The sequence below is a fragment of the Nicotiana sylvestris genome, chromosome 7 (assembly GCF_000393655.2).
Source record: "Nicotiana sylvestris chromosome 7, ASM39365v2, whole genome shotgun sequence".
In the NCBI taxonomy this organism is placed as follows: domain Eukaryota; kingdom Viridiplantae; phylum Streptophyta; class Magnoliopsida; order Solanales; family Solanaceae; genus Nicotiana; species Nicotiana sylvestris.
Genome location: NC_091063.1, coordinates 15940888 through 15954635, shown reverse-complemented (window position 1 = coordinate 15954635; position 13748 = coordinate 15940888). Strand labels below are relative to the sequence as shown.

Genomic DNA, 13748 nt, shown 5'->3' with positions numbered 1-13748 from the left:
TCAACGGGTTATTAAAGTCAGCAAGAGGATTGCCCGTCACAGCCATGGTGTGGATGTCGTTCAAGCAGATGGCGGAGAGGTTTGTTGAACGGTCTGCAGATGCAACGGAATTGATGGAGAGGGGTGTTGAATTTATGCCAGTGCCTATGAAGAGATTTGAGAAATACAGACGGCGAGCACATTGGCATTCATTTTTGCAGTATGATAACGAAAGAGGTGTTTTTGAAGTTCGCACCGCTATCCATAATAATCGAGGTAATAATATACATACTGTAAATGAATCTGCAAGGTTATGCTCCTGTGGAAAATGGTCCATTTACCACATGCCTTGCTCACATGCCATCAAGTGTTTTCAACGTGTTGGTTATGCGGAAACCAACTATGTTGATCAACAATATAGTGTTTCCAAGTACCTAAACACATATAGTGGTCAGTTGCATCCAGTAGGTGATGAGCATTATTGGCCTCCAGAACCATTTAAAATGGTGTGTAACAAGTCCTATTTGCGTAAAAAACAGGTGCATAAGAGAACGCGTATACGGAACCAAATGGATGTTAGTGACATCGTTTATGCGCGCAAATGTGGTATATGCTCGCAAACAGGACACGACCGTCGTAAATGTCCTTCAGCTGGTTTGGGTGGCAAAACTAATCAAGCTCGTGGTGGGTGTTCTTCAAGTGTACCTAACTACCCATGAGTTTATGTTGTAATAATTAGTTGTTATGTCTATGTTGCAAGATTTATGAAATAAAATTATGTTTGTTAACTATGATTTGTACTTTTCCATTTTACCTATTTAAATATTAATTTAATAAAACTATTCGTATATTTGTTATGTATTTGTTGTCTTGTCGAACTGAAAAGGCTGACCAGCTGACATAAAGTTGTCTTGTCAACATCATGATATTTAACACGCAAAATATAGCGCCATTACATAGTACGTTATGTGTGTGTTGTCTTGTCGAACTGAAAAAGCTGACCAACTGACATAAAGTTGTCTTGTCAACATCATGATATTTAAGACGCAAAATATAGCGCCATTACATAGTACGTTATGTGTGTATTCTCTCGCCTATAAATAACGGGCTCATTGTAATTATTTTGTGTGCTCAAAATTTAGTAAAAACAAATATTTCAATACAAGTAAGGTTTTTTTACATTATAAACAAATTTATTTCACAAATGGCTCAACCTCTTCGTCCACCAAAGTGCAAATGTGGAATAGCATGCTTGATGCAAATTGTTGGGACGGTGGTGAAGTTGGATGCCGCTATTGGCACTGTATGAACCAGTTTTACAAGGTTCCCGGCGAACCTCTTTGTGATTTTCAAGAATGGGTCGATGAACCATGTTATTAGGAATGTTATAGAGAACAACTGCAGTTTCTTTATAATACGTGTTTAAGACAACGAGAAAAAGAAAAAGAAAGCAATACAATTATTGCAGACTTGAGGGCGAAACTGAAGGAGGTGGGAGAAGAAAAATGGAAAACACAATGGAATTGTGAAGCACAAAAGGAAATATAAATTGGAACTTGCGGAGGTGAAGGCGAAACTGAAAGAGGTAGAAGAGAAAAAGAACAACTGCAAGAACGATTTAAGTGGTTGGAGCAGAAAATAAATGGCAACAGGGGCTAAACAGGCCATGTATGTGTTTAGTGTATTTTTCATATTTCATGTATTTTGATTGTGTTGGCCTTCTATGTTTGTGTTTATGCTGTAGTAATGTTTTCCTTGTTTGTTGTACCAAAATTTATTTTAATTGAAGTATAAGTTAAGTTTAACTGCTTGTGTTGTTCTACATTTTATTTTATGAAACTATCAAACGAATGGAGAACTAAAAAAAGTAATGAGCATATTCGATTAAATATTGTTGTTAATTTATACAAAAATATTGTCTGGGCAATGTCAATGTGTCCCGCATCCAGTGTGTCTCAATGCAGCCGTTGGCCTGAGGCGCATACCCTCCCGCCCAGGTACGCTATCAGGATCATCATCATCAAGTCGTCTCCTTATAGCTGGATGCGGAGCAGGATGTCATGTATCCGTGGTGCTGTCAGCTCCAGTAGAAGACTACATAATAATATAAAACTTAGTATAGGAAAATACATAATAATTCACAATAATTTATATTGTCTTACCATCATCATGTCTGGATCCTGAATATAGTCATCTGTCGCAGCATTGCATGAACCCTTAAAAAGGAAATTAATAAAGTTAAAGAAAATAAATAAGTTACAGTTAAAACAAATTCAAATTCAATACTAATAAATTCATACATGCGCATGTGATGTGGAGCCATAACTCAGTCGGCGCCCACTATAAAAATCTCGGGTCGGTCGATCCTCAACAGTGGTGGACGGGCCTAAGAAGTATCTACCTCAATCCACTCCTTGAATATCCGAGCCCGTGATCAATAATTGACCCGATGGGGTCACCTGCGATGGCCCTTGAGTGTGATAAATTCCAAGGCTGTAAGACGGCATGTCCGTCTCATGCATGCCACCTGCCATATCAACAACAACATCAGCAGCAAGAGCCTCAACGCCCCCTTGCTGGGGACCACCTTCTCTCCGCCCACGACCACGTCGTCCGGCACCACCTGCACGTCGGGCACCACCAGCTCGTGGGATACCACGACCTCGATGGTACTGCATTGGGTCCATATAATCAGCCTCGTGTGCCAAATGCTGATCCGATCGGGCTCGCTGCAGTGTCTGGGCAGCCACATCCATGACTCGACGACTATACTCCTGCATGGCCACAGGATAGTGGACATAACTCTGCATCTGCTGCCCCATATGATAGACGGTATGCAATCCAATCGCCTGCACAAAGTAAAAAATATAAACTACATATTTGACACTAAATTACAGGTATATAATTAATAATAACAGAAAGCATACCAGGGCCTCGTGTCTCCCGGCGTATGGGACGTACCGACCGTGTGCCTGATGAACTGGGTTCCCGATAAAAAGTCGGGAAACAGTGCGGTACCATGCCATATAACGTTGAATAGGAAAGTGCTACGGAGGTGGGGTCAAGTCCCCTCGCCATATAATATCTCATGGTCGCAGGCAGTAAAACTGGCAAGCCATCAGCGGACATGCCATATAAAATCTCAGCGTCCTGCAGTGTGATGGTAGCCTCGCCGATTGGTAAATGGAAAGTATGCGTCTCCGGTCGCCAGCGCTCAATCAAGGCCGTGATCAAAGCATAGTCGAGTTGTATCCTGCCAATCCTAATAATCCTATATAATCCCATTTCCTCCAGGTAATGGACCACGCGGGGATGTAGAACGCGGGAGGACTCAAAAACTCCCACAATAGATCCACTCTCCTAGCCCGGAAAGTCTGCATAAGCAATTGTCCGTCCCATATATATTCGGATCTATGCTAGGGCTGTAGGGCTAATAGATCCAACGTCCGAGGGCCGGGATGTATAGTCGCGTCCATGTCGTCAACTGTAAACTATCATTAATAATTATGTGTTTTTTTATTATAATTTAAATTCATATTTTTTAATAACTTAATTGTACAAATTATATATATATATATATATATATATATATATATATATGTGTGTGTGTGTGTGTGTGTGTGTGTGTGTATGTGTGTTTATTATAATTTAAATTATTATTTTTTAATAACTTAATTGTACAAATTATATATATATATATATATATATATATATATATATATATATATATATATATATATATATATATATATGTGTGTGTGTGTGTGTATTTTTATTATAATTTAAATTATTATTTTTTAATAACTTAATTGTACAAATTATATATATATATATATATATATATATATATATATATATATATATATATATATATATAATTATGTGTTTTTATTATAATTTAAATTTATTATTTTTTAATAACTTAATTGTACAAATTATATATATATATATATATAATGTGTTTTTATTATAATTTAAATTTATATTTTTTTAATAACTTAATTGTACAACTTACTAATTATGTGTGTTGATACAATTATTAACTTAATTGTACAAAGTTTGCATTTTCAAATACCAGTATAAGATACTTAAACAAAAAGAATTCTAAGCTAAAATACTATACATTACTACGCTACAAGGCTCTAAATTTTACTACGCTATAAGGTCTACGTTTTACTACGCTAAAAAGGTCTAGATTTTACTACGCTAAAAAATAATCTGTACTAAGCATAAACAACAAATAAATTTAATTGCAAATAAAATACAAAACGGAATAAAAAAACATATATATAAATCAGGATATTAACAGACAAATTTATTTTACTAATTTATATTTTATTAAAAAAAATAATATTAAATTCGGATAAATTTAACATGGTAGTTTCGAAAAAAAACACAAACCGAAATAGAACACATACAAATCAAATAATATACATTATTATAAATGTTTCAACTTAAAATAAATCGAAATACCTCGATTTAGAATTTTAGCAAAGCAAAAAGATTGAAATTTTGACTCCGGAATTGTGAATCAACAATAGCACGAAACTCTACTCAAATGTGGGACCCTTTTTCTTCGAGTTTTATGTGTCGGGGGACCCAATTTTTTTTTTAAAGAAAATGGCAGAAACGGTGGGGGACCAAGAAGAAGTGGGGAAGAGTTTTAAAAAAATGGGGGATGGATGGAATCGGAGAAGAAGACGGAGGGGTATAAAAAATCTATGTATAGCGCCACAATACCTGGCACTATACATTAATGCGTTAATGTATAGCGCCAGGTATTGTGGCGCTATACCTGGCCATGTCAGCTTTTACAGTATAGCGCCACAATACCTGGCGATATAAATTAACGGTTCCGTTACTGTTAATGTATAGCGCCAGGTATTGTGGCGCTATATATAAAAATGTAACTTTTTTTTTACCACCTATTTGTATAGTTTGAGTAAAAAAAAATCACATTTTAGTTCCGGACTCCTGTTCCGGGCCTCTCACTGATCAGAAGGAACTGACTGTTCATTTTCAAACACATTTTCTATTTCAAAATAATCTGGTGTTCGGATTAGTCTATCATAATTATTTATCGCTTTATATTTTTTGTTAAATGGTTCTAGATCTATTTTTACCATAGAAAAGGTAAGGAGAGAAGACAAATTCTATTATTACATTATTATTATTATTATTATTATTATTATTTTAAGAAAATTTATTATCGGAAATGGTTAATTTATTAATGTACTATTGTACTCCCTCTGTTTCAAATGATCTGTCATGTTTCTCTTTTTCATGCCGCTTAAGAAAATATTATAAATAGAAAGATTTTTTTGACTATTTTACTCGTATTTATGCCTTATAATATAATATCTCTTCATTTAATAGTTATTCATAATTACGATATTTGTAGTCTTAAGAACAATTAATATTAAGGGTACAATAGGAAAAATAATTAATTTATTCTTGAACTTTTAAAATAAAAAATAATAAATAATTTGACACAATTATTTTTAGAAACAGATATGGAGAGAGTAGCTATTTATTCCTATACATTTTTGTTAAATGGTTCTAGATCTATTTTACCATAGAAAAGGTAAGGGGAGACGACAAATTCTGTTATTATTATTATTATTATTATTATTAGTATTATTATTATTATTAGTATTATTATTATATTACCGGAAATGGTTAATTATTAATGTACTATTGTAACTAACAAGAGTACTATATCATTTATTTCAAAACCAGAAAAGAAATGAGGGGTCAGTCAATTAAGCCGGTCCAGGATTTTTTAATTTTTCTCCAGGTGTATAGCTCGAGCAGCCCCTCCATTGTCCCAAACACTACACTGCTTCTGCTACTAATAACTAACCACCCTGCCCTCTGTCGCCCCCCTCTCCCCCCCCCAGTACTCCTACCCGTACTCGCCATCTATATATATCCGCAGTTTCTGTTGGACCTTCCTATTGTAGTTTCTCTTGCTCTCTGTCTTTGTGCTTTCCTCCATAGACGCTCACAGGTAAATTCACTTTGCTAATCACCCCCTACGAACAACATTTCTCAATTTGCATCTCTATTTTTTCCTTGTTTATTCCTGTGTTTCGAATTTTACTGCCCAAATTCATATGTATTCCATGCAAATTCATGTTATCATGCTTTAGTTTTTGATTGAATTTTGAGTTTTTATTTATTTTATAGTTTAGATCTGCGATCGAATCAGTTGAAGCAACTATAGATTTACAGTTTTCAGTGGATCATTTGAGCATTTTCTAGATCTAATTACGCCATAATTGCTGTTTGTTTTTTAGTGTCATTTAATATGCTGCTCATGTAAAGGAAATAGAAAAAAGAAAACAAAATGCTTTAAGGCAAATTTCACAATCCTTTTCTTTCTCTTCGTTTCCTAGCTACTTGAGCTCACGCCAAACAGTATCAGCTATTTTTCCTTTCTCGTTGAAATGACTTGACTGTCCTCATTAATCTACGAAATTTTAGATGCCAAAGATAGTAGCTCATGCTTATGCTATGATTTGATATAATAATCTGAAATTTCTACAATTTTGGGGGTCATATGATTCATGCTTGTGCTACGATTCGTGCATGCTTATGCTATGATTGATACAATAATTTTTGATTGGTTTTTAATGAAACAGACATCCTTCTTTATCCATATTCACAATGGCTCCAGCTGCAGCAGACTCCATCAAGCCTAGAGGTAACACATTTGTTATCTTAGCATCTCACGTAGAATATGTGTAGATTGTTCTAATGTGAAAAATAGCAAATCGATTTAGCGATGATGTGATTGCAGTATGAGATCTCTGTAAAAATGATTGCAGTATTAGGAGCAGGGCTGTTCTTTGGTCCTAAAGCAATTCGGATGCAAAGATCAACTCTTTTATGCTTAAGCAAGAACTTAGCACTTTCTTCACTTGTGTTTTATTTTTATTTTTATTTTTTATTTTGCGTAAAATTTAAAATTAGAAAAACTGACTTACTGTAGACAGTGTTTAGGAAACAATCATTTGATTTCTATTTGGAGGATATTGTCTTCTGTAGATAAACAGGAAAAAGAAATATTTTATCTATCTCATTGTTTCCAATGTTCCTAATAAACTGAAACTGTGATCATTGCTATAAGTCTGTCTTACCATGAGAAATAGGTGTGTCTGACTTTAGTTTTTGCTCCTATATGTGGATTTCATTCAGCAAGTCTTTATTTTGTATTGTAAGTTGTATATACACTAAACGTGGAAGCTTCAAATGCACGTTTCAAGGTTTACTTGTATTCAGTTACTTAAAACAGACTTTAAATAGGTAGGGCGGTGCGGAAAAAAGTTACTTAAAACGGGAAAAAACTAAAATTGCTAGTTAAAACCTTTACAACGGAATGCTCTTACTACTTTTATTTTATGTAGTATGTGGAGTCCAATACCGGTAGCACATCTTAATCGCCTTTCCAAAACCATAACTTCTCTACTGGAGTTCCCAGTACAGAGGACTCAAACAGTTGATTCCAACTTATTTGGTATAGAGGCCTAGATGATTGATTGATAAAAGTATCCACTGTCAAAAACAGTAATTTCATTATGTTTGATGTCTCTCATCCTTTTATCTGATGAATTGGTGCAGAAGATAGCTGGATCTATGCTTATTTAGATTTGGTTTGCTATGTCATGCAAAAAAAATTCCAAACTGTTCGCTATGATAATTGCTCATTCTTTGTGCTTTAATGTGAACAGATGTTTGCATTGTTGGTGTTGCCCGTACTCCAATGGGGGCCTTCCTTGGTTCTCTTTCGTCGCTGTCAGCGACCAAACTTGGATCAATAGCCATTGAAGGTAGGACTCTAGCTATTTTACACTGTTATTTCATTTGTGAAAAACCCCGATCACTGGCAATTGCAGTTTCACTGAGTTTCAATTAATCTCTCTATTCTTTGAACTTTAGGTGCTCTTAAGAAAGCTAATGTTGATCCATCACTAGTAGAAGAAGTATTCTTTGGGAATGTCCTCAGTGCAAACCTGGGGCAGGCTCCTGCTAGGCAAGCAGCATTAGGTGCAGGAATACCCAATACAGTAGTTTGTACAACTGTGAACAAAGTCTGTGCATCTGGGTTGAAAGGTATGCACCTTCCTGTTATATTGATTTCCTAGAGACCTCTTCCCCCTTTTACAACTGTTATGTGAGTGAAAGAGGTTGTATTTGTTTCTGACAAGATATAATTCTTATGGCTTTGCAGCAACTATGCTTGCAGCTCAAAGTATCCAGTTGGGCATCAATGATGTTGTTGTGGCTGGTGGAATGGAAAGCATGTCCAATGTTCCGAAATACATCGCAGAAGCAAGGTTTGTGTTCTTCAAGAGTTGAATCATTGTGCTACTACATTTTGTTTGAGCTGTTAAGACCCTAGTCTCCCCTAAGCAAAGAAGGAAGTGATACAGTTGAAACTTTTTTTCGAATGACGGACTTTACAAAGAATGATGCCCTTTCCCTATTTTTTCCTGCATTCCTTAGGCACATCTCATAGTAATGTCTACAACTTCATACCTACCCATGTTGTGATTCAACAATGTACACGTCCCCAAATCTTAATAAGCCTAACAATTGCAAAGCCAGCTCGTATTGCTCTTGACCAGCTTTCCTCACTTCTTATTTTTCATGCTTCCACCTAAAGCAGTTTATGATCTGTTCTTTGTCAGCCAAATTTTTTTTAACCTCTCTCCCCACAAAGTTTTATATGGTTATGTATTGTTTGGAACATGGTAGACTTGTTGCGCTGGTCACTTGTATTTTTGCCTTTGAAGAAATTCTGATTAGTTATGGTACTTCAATTCTGTGTTATCAATACCCTTCATTGCCATGATTACAGGAAGGGATCTCGTCTTGGACATGATAGTCTTGTTGACGGAATGCTTAAAGATGGTTTGACTGACGTATATAAGGATTGTGGTATGGGAGTTTGTGCAGAAATATGTGCTGAAAATCATAAAATCACAAGAGAGGAGCAGGTTTGTCTTTTTCACGTCTTTGTTTTTACTTGATGTGCTGCAAGGTCGGCTCTGATTTTAACTCTGACGTATAGCTTTGTCTGCTCTTGGTTTATCTGATTTTTACTTATATGCCAATTCCTTGTTATCTTTCCTTTAGTTTAGTTTTGATGTTTAATCATTGATTCCACCATTTGAAGAAGCTTTTGTGAGAATCAATTAAAGGTTCCGATACATGCTGTCCCCCACTTTCCTAATTTCTCTTTTTATTTTTTAATATGAAGTTGAGCCCTTTAGATTATATATCTTACCACACTCCTCATATTTGAAACCAAAGTAAAGTATCATTCTGTTTTTTCTTTGATATCAGCCATCTGCTTTGTAAATTTGCTGAAAATCTTTTTATATTCTGAAGGAGTCCAGTACTTATGTCTCATTTATATATGCAGGATGACTATGCAGTTCAAAGTTTTGAACGTGGCATTGCTGCTCAGGAAGCCGGTGCTTTTGCATGGGAGATTGTGCCGGTAATATGACTTGCTCTTGGTCTCTAAATATTGCTCCATACAAAAAAAAATGCATGTTACTCAGAGTTTGTTTGTCACTGTTCTGACGAATCCTGACAATTTGCAGGTTGACGTGCCTGGAGGAAGAGGAAAACCATCCATTATTGTTGATAAGGATGACGGTCTAGGAAAGGTGAGTACATTGGGTTAGCTTTTTGTCACTCGGAGCAAAACAAAATGACATACATGCCTTGTTCTTCACATCTTCTCTTCAAGTCCTCCTTGATACTTAATTTACTGAACCTCAGACCTACTTGGATGAGAAGAGAATAGAATAGCTAGAAATGAATATTAAATGCAGCATTGAAATCACTGTAATTTTTTTTTTAGCGGGATGAAAGAATATTAGGAATAGTTACGTAGTATCCCATCTTTGTGCCTTCGGGGCACCAAAAGGATCAGATATGTGAATTTACTTTTTTGGCACTTAAAAGATGTTCATGATATAGTCACGTGCATTTATAGTGCCTGTCGTCTCCGGCCTTTGTCATGCATATAATTTTGTTTCCGTCTTGCAGTTTGATGGTGCAAAATTGAGAAAACTCCGACCAAGTTTTAAGGAAAAAGATGGTACTGTGACTGCTGGTAACGCTTCTAGCATAAGGTTTGTGGACTTAATTTTGTTCTGCTAGTTTTCACATGCTTAACAAAAACTGTTTGTTAACCTAACAAACAAATGCATCTCCTACTTCTCCAATACATTTTAATTACTCTAAAAGTTACTTGCACTATCGACCTCTCTGAAAGTACTGCATCGCAAAATATAGCTGATAAAGATCACCTAATTACAGTAACAGTATCTTTACATTTCTGGTTCCTTTTGAAAAGTGAATATATTACACTTTGCGTCCATAGAGGGAGTGAAGTTATTCTGGTCATCTACTATGCTGCCTGAAAAACATTTTTTAAGAACTAGCTACAGAATTTCAAAAGATTCTTGGTCTTCCTTTCTTTAAAATTAATGGCAAGTGAAATCTTTCGTTTCAGTGATGGAGCTGCTGCATTGGTCTTAGTAAGTGGAGAGAAGGCAATAAATCTTGGACTAAATGTGATTGCAAAGATCAGTGGCTATGCAGACGCTGCTCAGGTAGTTTATCTTTGAGTAAAGATTTAAGGCTACCCTCCAAATAAAATAATAGTATTAATGGATAATATATCTTTTTGTCTCCTGTTCTGGCGGATAGACTTGCACTCTTGATGTTCAAATTTAAATTAAATCTTGCAGGCACCTGAATTATTCACAACTGCACCTGCTCTAGCAATTCCAAAAGCTATCAAAAGTGCTACCTTAGAGGCTTCTCAAATTGACTTCTATGAAATTAATGAAGCTTTTGCTGTATGCACTCTTACCTAGTTCTTTTGCACTAGCATGCTTTATTTGTGTGAACACCTTTCTTAACAGATCTGCTTGCAGGTGGTATCTCTTGCAAATCAAAAGCTGCTTGGTCTTAATCCAGTAAGTTCACTATCTCTCCTATAGGCTGTATTATTTGAGATTCAAAATTTGTTACTCTCTTCAACCTTGAGTTTTTTCAGATGGGATCTATTTATTTTTAGAAAACTAATTTGGAGTATATGCTTTTATGTAAATATGGAACAAGAATAAGATACATAAAGGCATAAATTATTTGGTTTTCGGTACTTTATTTAGTATTGGAACAAGCATTGACTGATCCGGACAATGCAGTGACATTTTGGTTTGTTCACGCAGGAAAAAGTTAATGTACATGGTGGAGCTGTATCTTTAGGGCATCCTCTTGGATGCAGTGGAGCTCGTATATTGGTTACACTTCTCGGGGTATGTGTTACTACTGCAATACATAACTATTGTTGGAGAAAAGTTATAAATGTTAAGAACATAGCCATTCCCCTGCTCTCTTAAAACTTTTGTCCTTTATTCTGCAAACAATATATAAAAGATCTATGAACTGGAATCCCCGAATTTTCACTTTTGGTTCTTGTCATACATTTTGGGGTTTTTAATTAATGATTATTTCTTGTAGTTCTTAATATGATCTTGTTTTCTATTCATGGTTGTTGAAAATTTATCATCCTTTTGATGTTTGTTCACATCCATTTTCCCAATGTGATGTTTCAGGTATTGAGACAGAAAAACGGCAAATATGGCGCTGCTGGTGTTTGCAATGGAGGAGGAGGTGCCTCAGCCCTTGTCCTAGAGCTTGTGTAATCCTTGTTGGCTTTTGGTAAGTCTGAAGAATTAAGTTTACCAATATGTTATTGGATATATACTATCCTTGCATTTGCTCATTTCAGAGGTGCTCTGATAGATTTTCAACTGGTACCATTCGAATCGGAATAGCATGTAAGGAATGTTTATTAAGATAACCACAAAAAATGATAATTCCAGAGCTACTTGATTTAATAAGGCAGGATTCTCCAAAATTTCACTAGTCAATTAACAACTGAGTTCATGATCATCTTTTTTGTTCTTTAAATAAAATTAGAGTAGCTGCCCAATGTAGTCACTGGTGCTGTTAAACATTGAAAAACAATAATATCTCCTTTACTCACAACATAAGCTAAGAAATGGTTAAATCGCCAGGGGATTGCTCATTGTGCAAAGCCATTGCATTGAATTGCCATCTCTTGTCCTTGTCCGTCCGCTGCACCCCTTCCCACCTCCAACCAGAGAGGGCAGCCCGGTGCACTACGCTCCCGCTATGCGTGGGGTCCGGGGAAGGGCTTTCCTACCTCCAACCAAAAAAAAGAAAAGAAAGAAACATCCCTTTGCGGAGAAATAGAGCTAAAAAGTTCTAAGTACAAGCCTTATCACTTGCATTGGAGTCATTTTTTAGTTGCCTTAGCAATTGCTTCCACTTGCAGGTTTACATGATGCTTGCAACGGATTAGAACCGGCAGTGCGCCTTCAGCTAGAGATGATTGTGCAACCTCTGTCTTTTTTTTTTTTTTTTGGTTCTTATTTTTTCTTTTTCCTTGTTAGTGTTCTTTCAAGTTGTATTCTTCCTAAATAAATGAAAGTTGCTTCTTCAGAATTAGCGACAGATCTCCCCTCTCCCAATTTCAACAATCCCATTGCATTCCTCCTAGCACTTAATCCTCACACTATTTGCAATATTTTCATGTGTTGGCAATATAGAGTCCACATTTGTTACATGAAAAAAAGGTACGTAGTTCATTAGTGACTATACATTCACTAGATAGAAGTTCTATCGCCATATCCTTATTAGAACACGACAAAAAAGACTGAGGATTCCAAAGAATTGCATATCATTTTTCCAATTGTAAGTAACAACTATGTATATCCAGTAACCGGTGTAGGACGTTCATAGTTAGCTATTGCATAATAAGAAAAATTGAATTTCATTAACCTGCATACTACTGTATATATAAAAAGTCACCTGCTTTTTGCAAGGCCAACGCTCATGTCATACAACTCCAACTAGCTCTTAAAGAAGATTTACAATATCCTAATGCTCTTGTACACAAATTTAATTTTATCTTTCTGTAGGGTCTTTTGGAAATAGTCTTTTTGCCTTCTGGACACAAATTTACTTTTATCTTTCCTAAGTAGGGTCTTTTGGAAATAGTCTTTTTGCCTTCTTGAAGGTAAGGGTAAGGTCTGCATACATACTACCCTTCTCAGACCCCACTTGTGGGATTATATTGCGTCTTGTTGTTGTTGTTGATGTTGTTGTCTTGCACACTAATTTGGAATTATCAATGAAAATAGCAGCTAAAAACATAGGAAAACCATAAATACAGCCAGCTAAGAATGAGATGTCCATTGGTGTCGTCCTCAGCCCCTTAGAAAAACAATCGGAAGCATCAATAAATTACACGGAATTGCAGATATTATATCCTTAAATTACAAATTCCTATGTCATTGAAGTAAACAAATCAAAGTGTTACTCCAAGAAAGTGGTAACCAAACAAGAGGATCCAGTTGTAAAGAGAAAAATACCATAAACTATTTATGGCCTATAAACTTGTAGTAGTATAGAGGCTCACAATCTTAGCCTCGACCCTTGTGTTCCAGCTATGTAATCTTTATGGGGTTTCCACCACAATATGTACCACGCTTCTTTTTCCGCGGTTTTTCGCTCGTGTCTAGTATCCATATTGAATTTCTGGCTATTTATGATAATATAATATCGTTTTCTAAGATATATTTATTATTGTCAAGTATTTTAAAAATAAATTTTTATTTTTATTTGTCACTTTTCACATATCAAGAGAAAAA

General features: G+C 35.6%; 1 protein-coding gene across 1 annotated transcript; it reads left to right on the top strand.

Annotated features, from left to right (window-relative positions):
• The first annotated feature begins 5727 nt into the window (after positions 1-5727).
• LOC104212058 (acetyl-CoA acetyltransferase 2-like) lies at positions 5728-12639 on the top strand. The gene is made up of 15 exons (XM_009761240.2): positions 5728-5989; positions 6624-6685; positions 7713-7811; positions 7921-8094; positions 8213-8318; positions 8843-8981; positions 9410-9487; positions 9594-9659; positions 10045-10130; positions 10514-10613; positions 10752-10862; positions 10941-10982; positions 11238-11324; positions 11625-11730; positions 12371-12639. The coding sequence occupies exons 2-14, from the start codon at positions 6649-6651 to the stop codon at positions 11712-11714; spliced, it is 1215 nt and encodes a 404-aa protein (XP_009759542.1). The 5' UTR covers positions 5728-5989; positions 6624-6648; the 3' UTR covers positions 11715-11730; positions 12371-12639.
• Positions 12640-13748: the final 1109 nt, after the last annotated feature.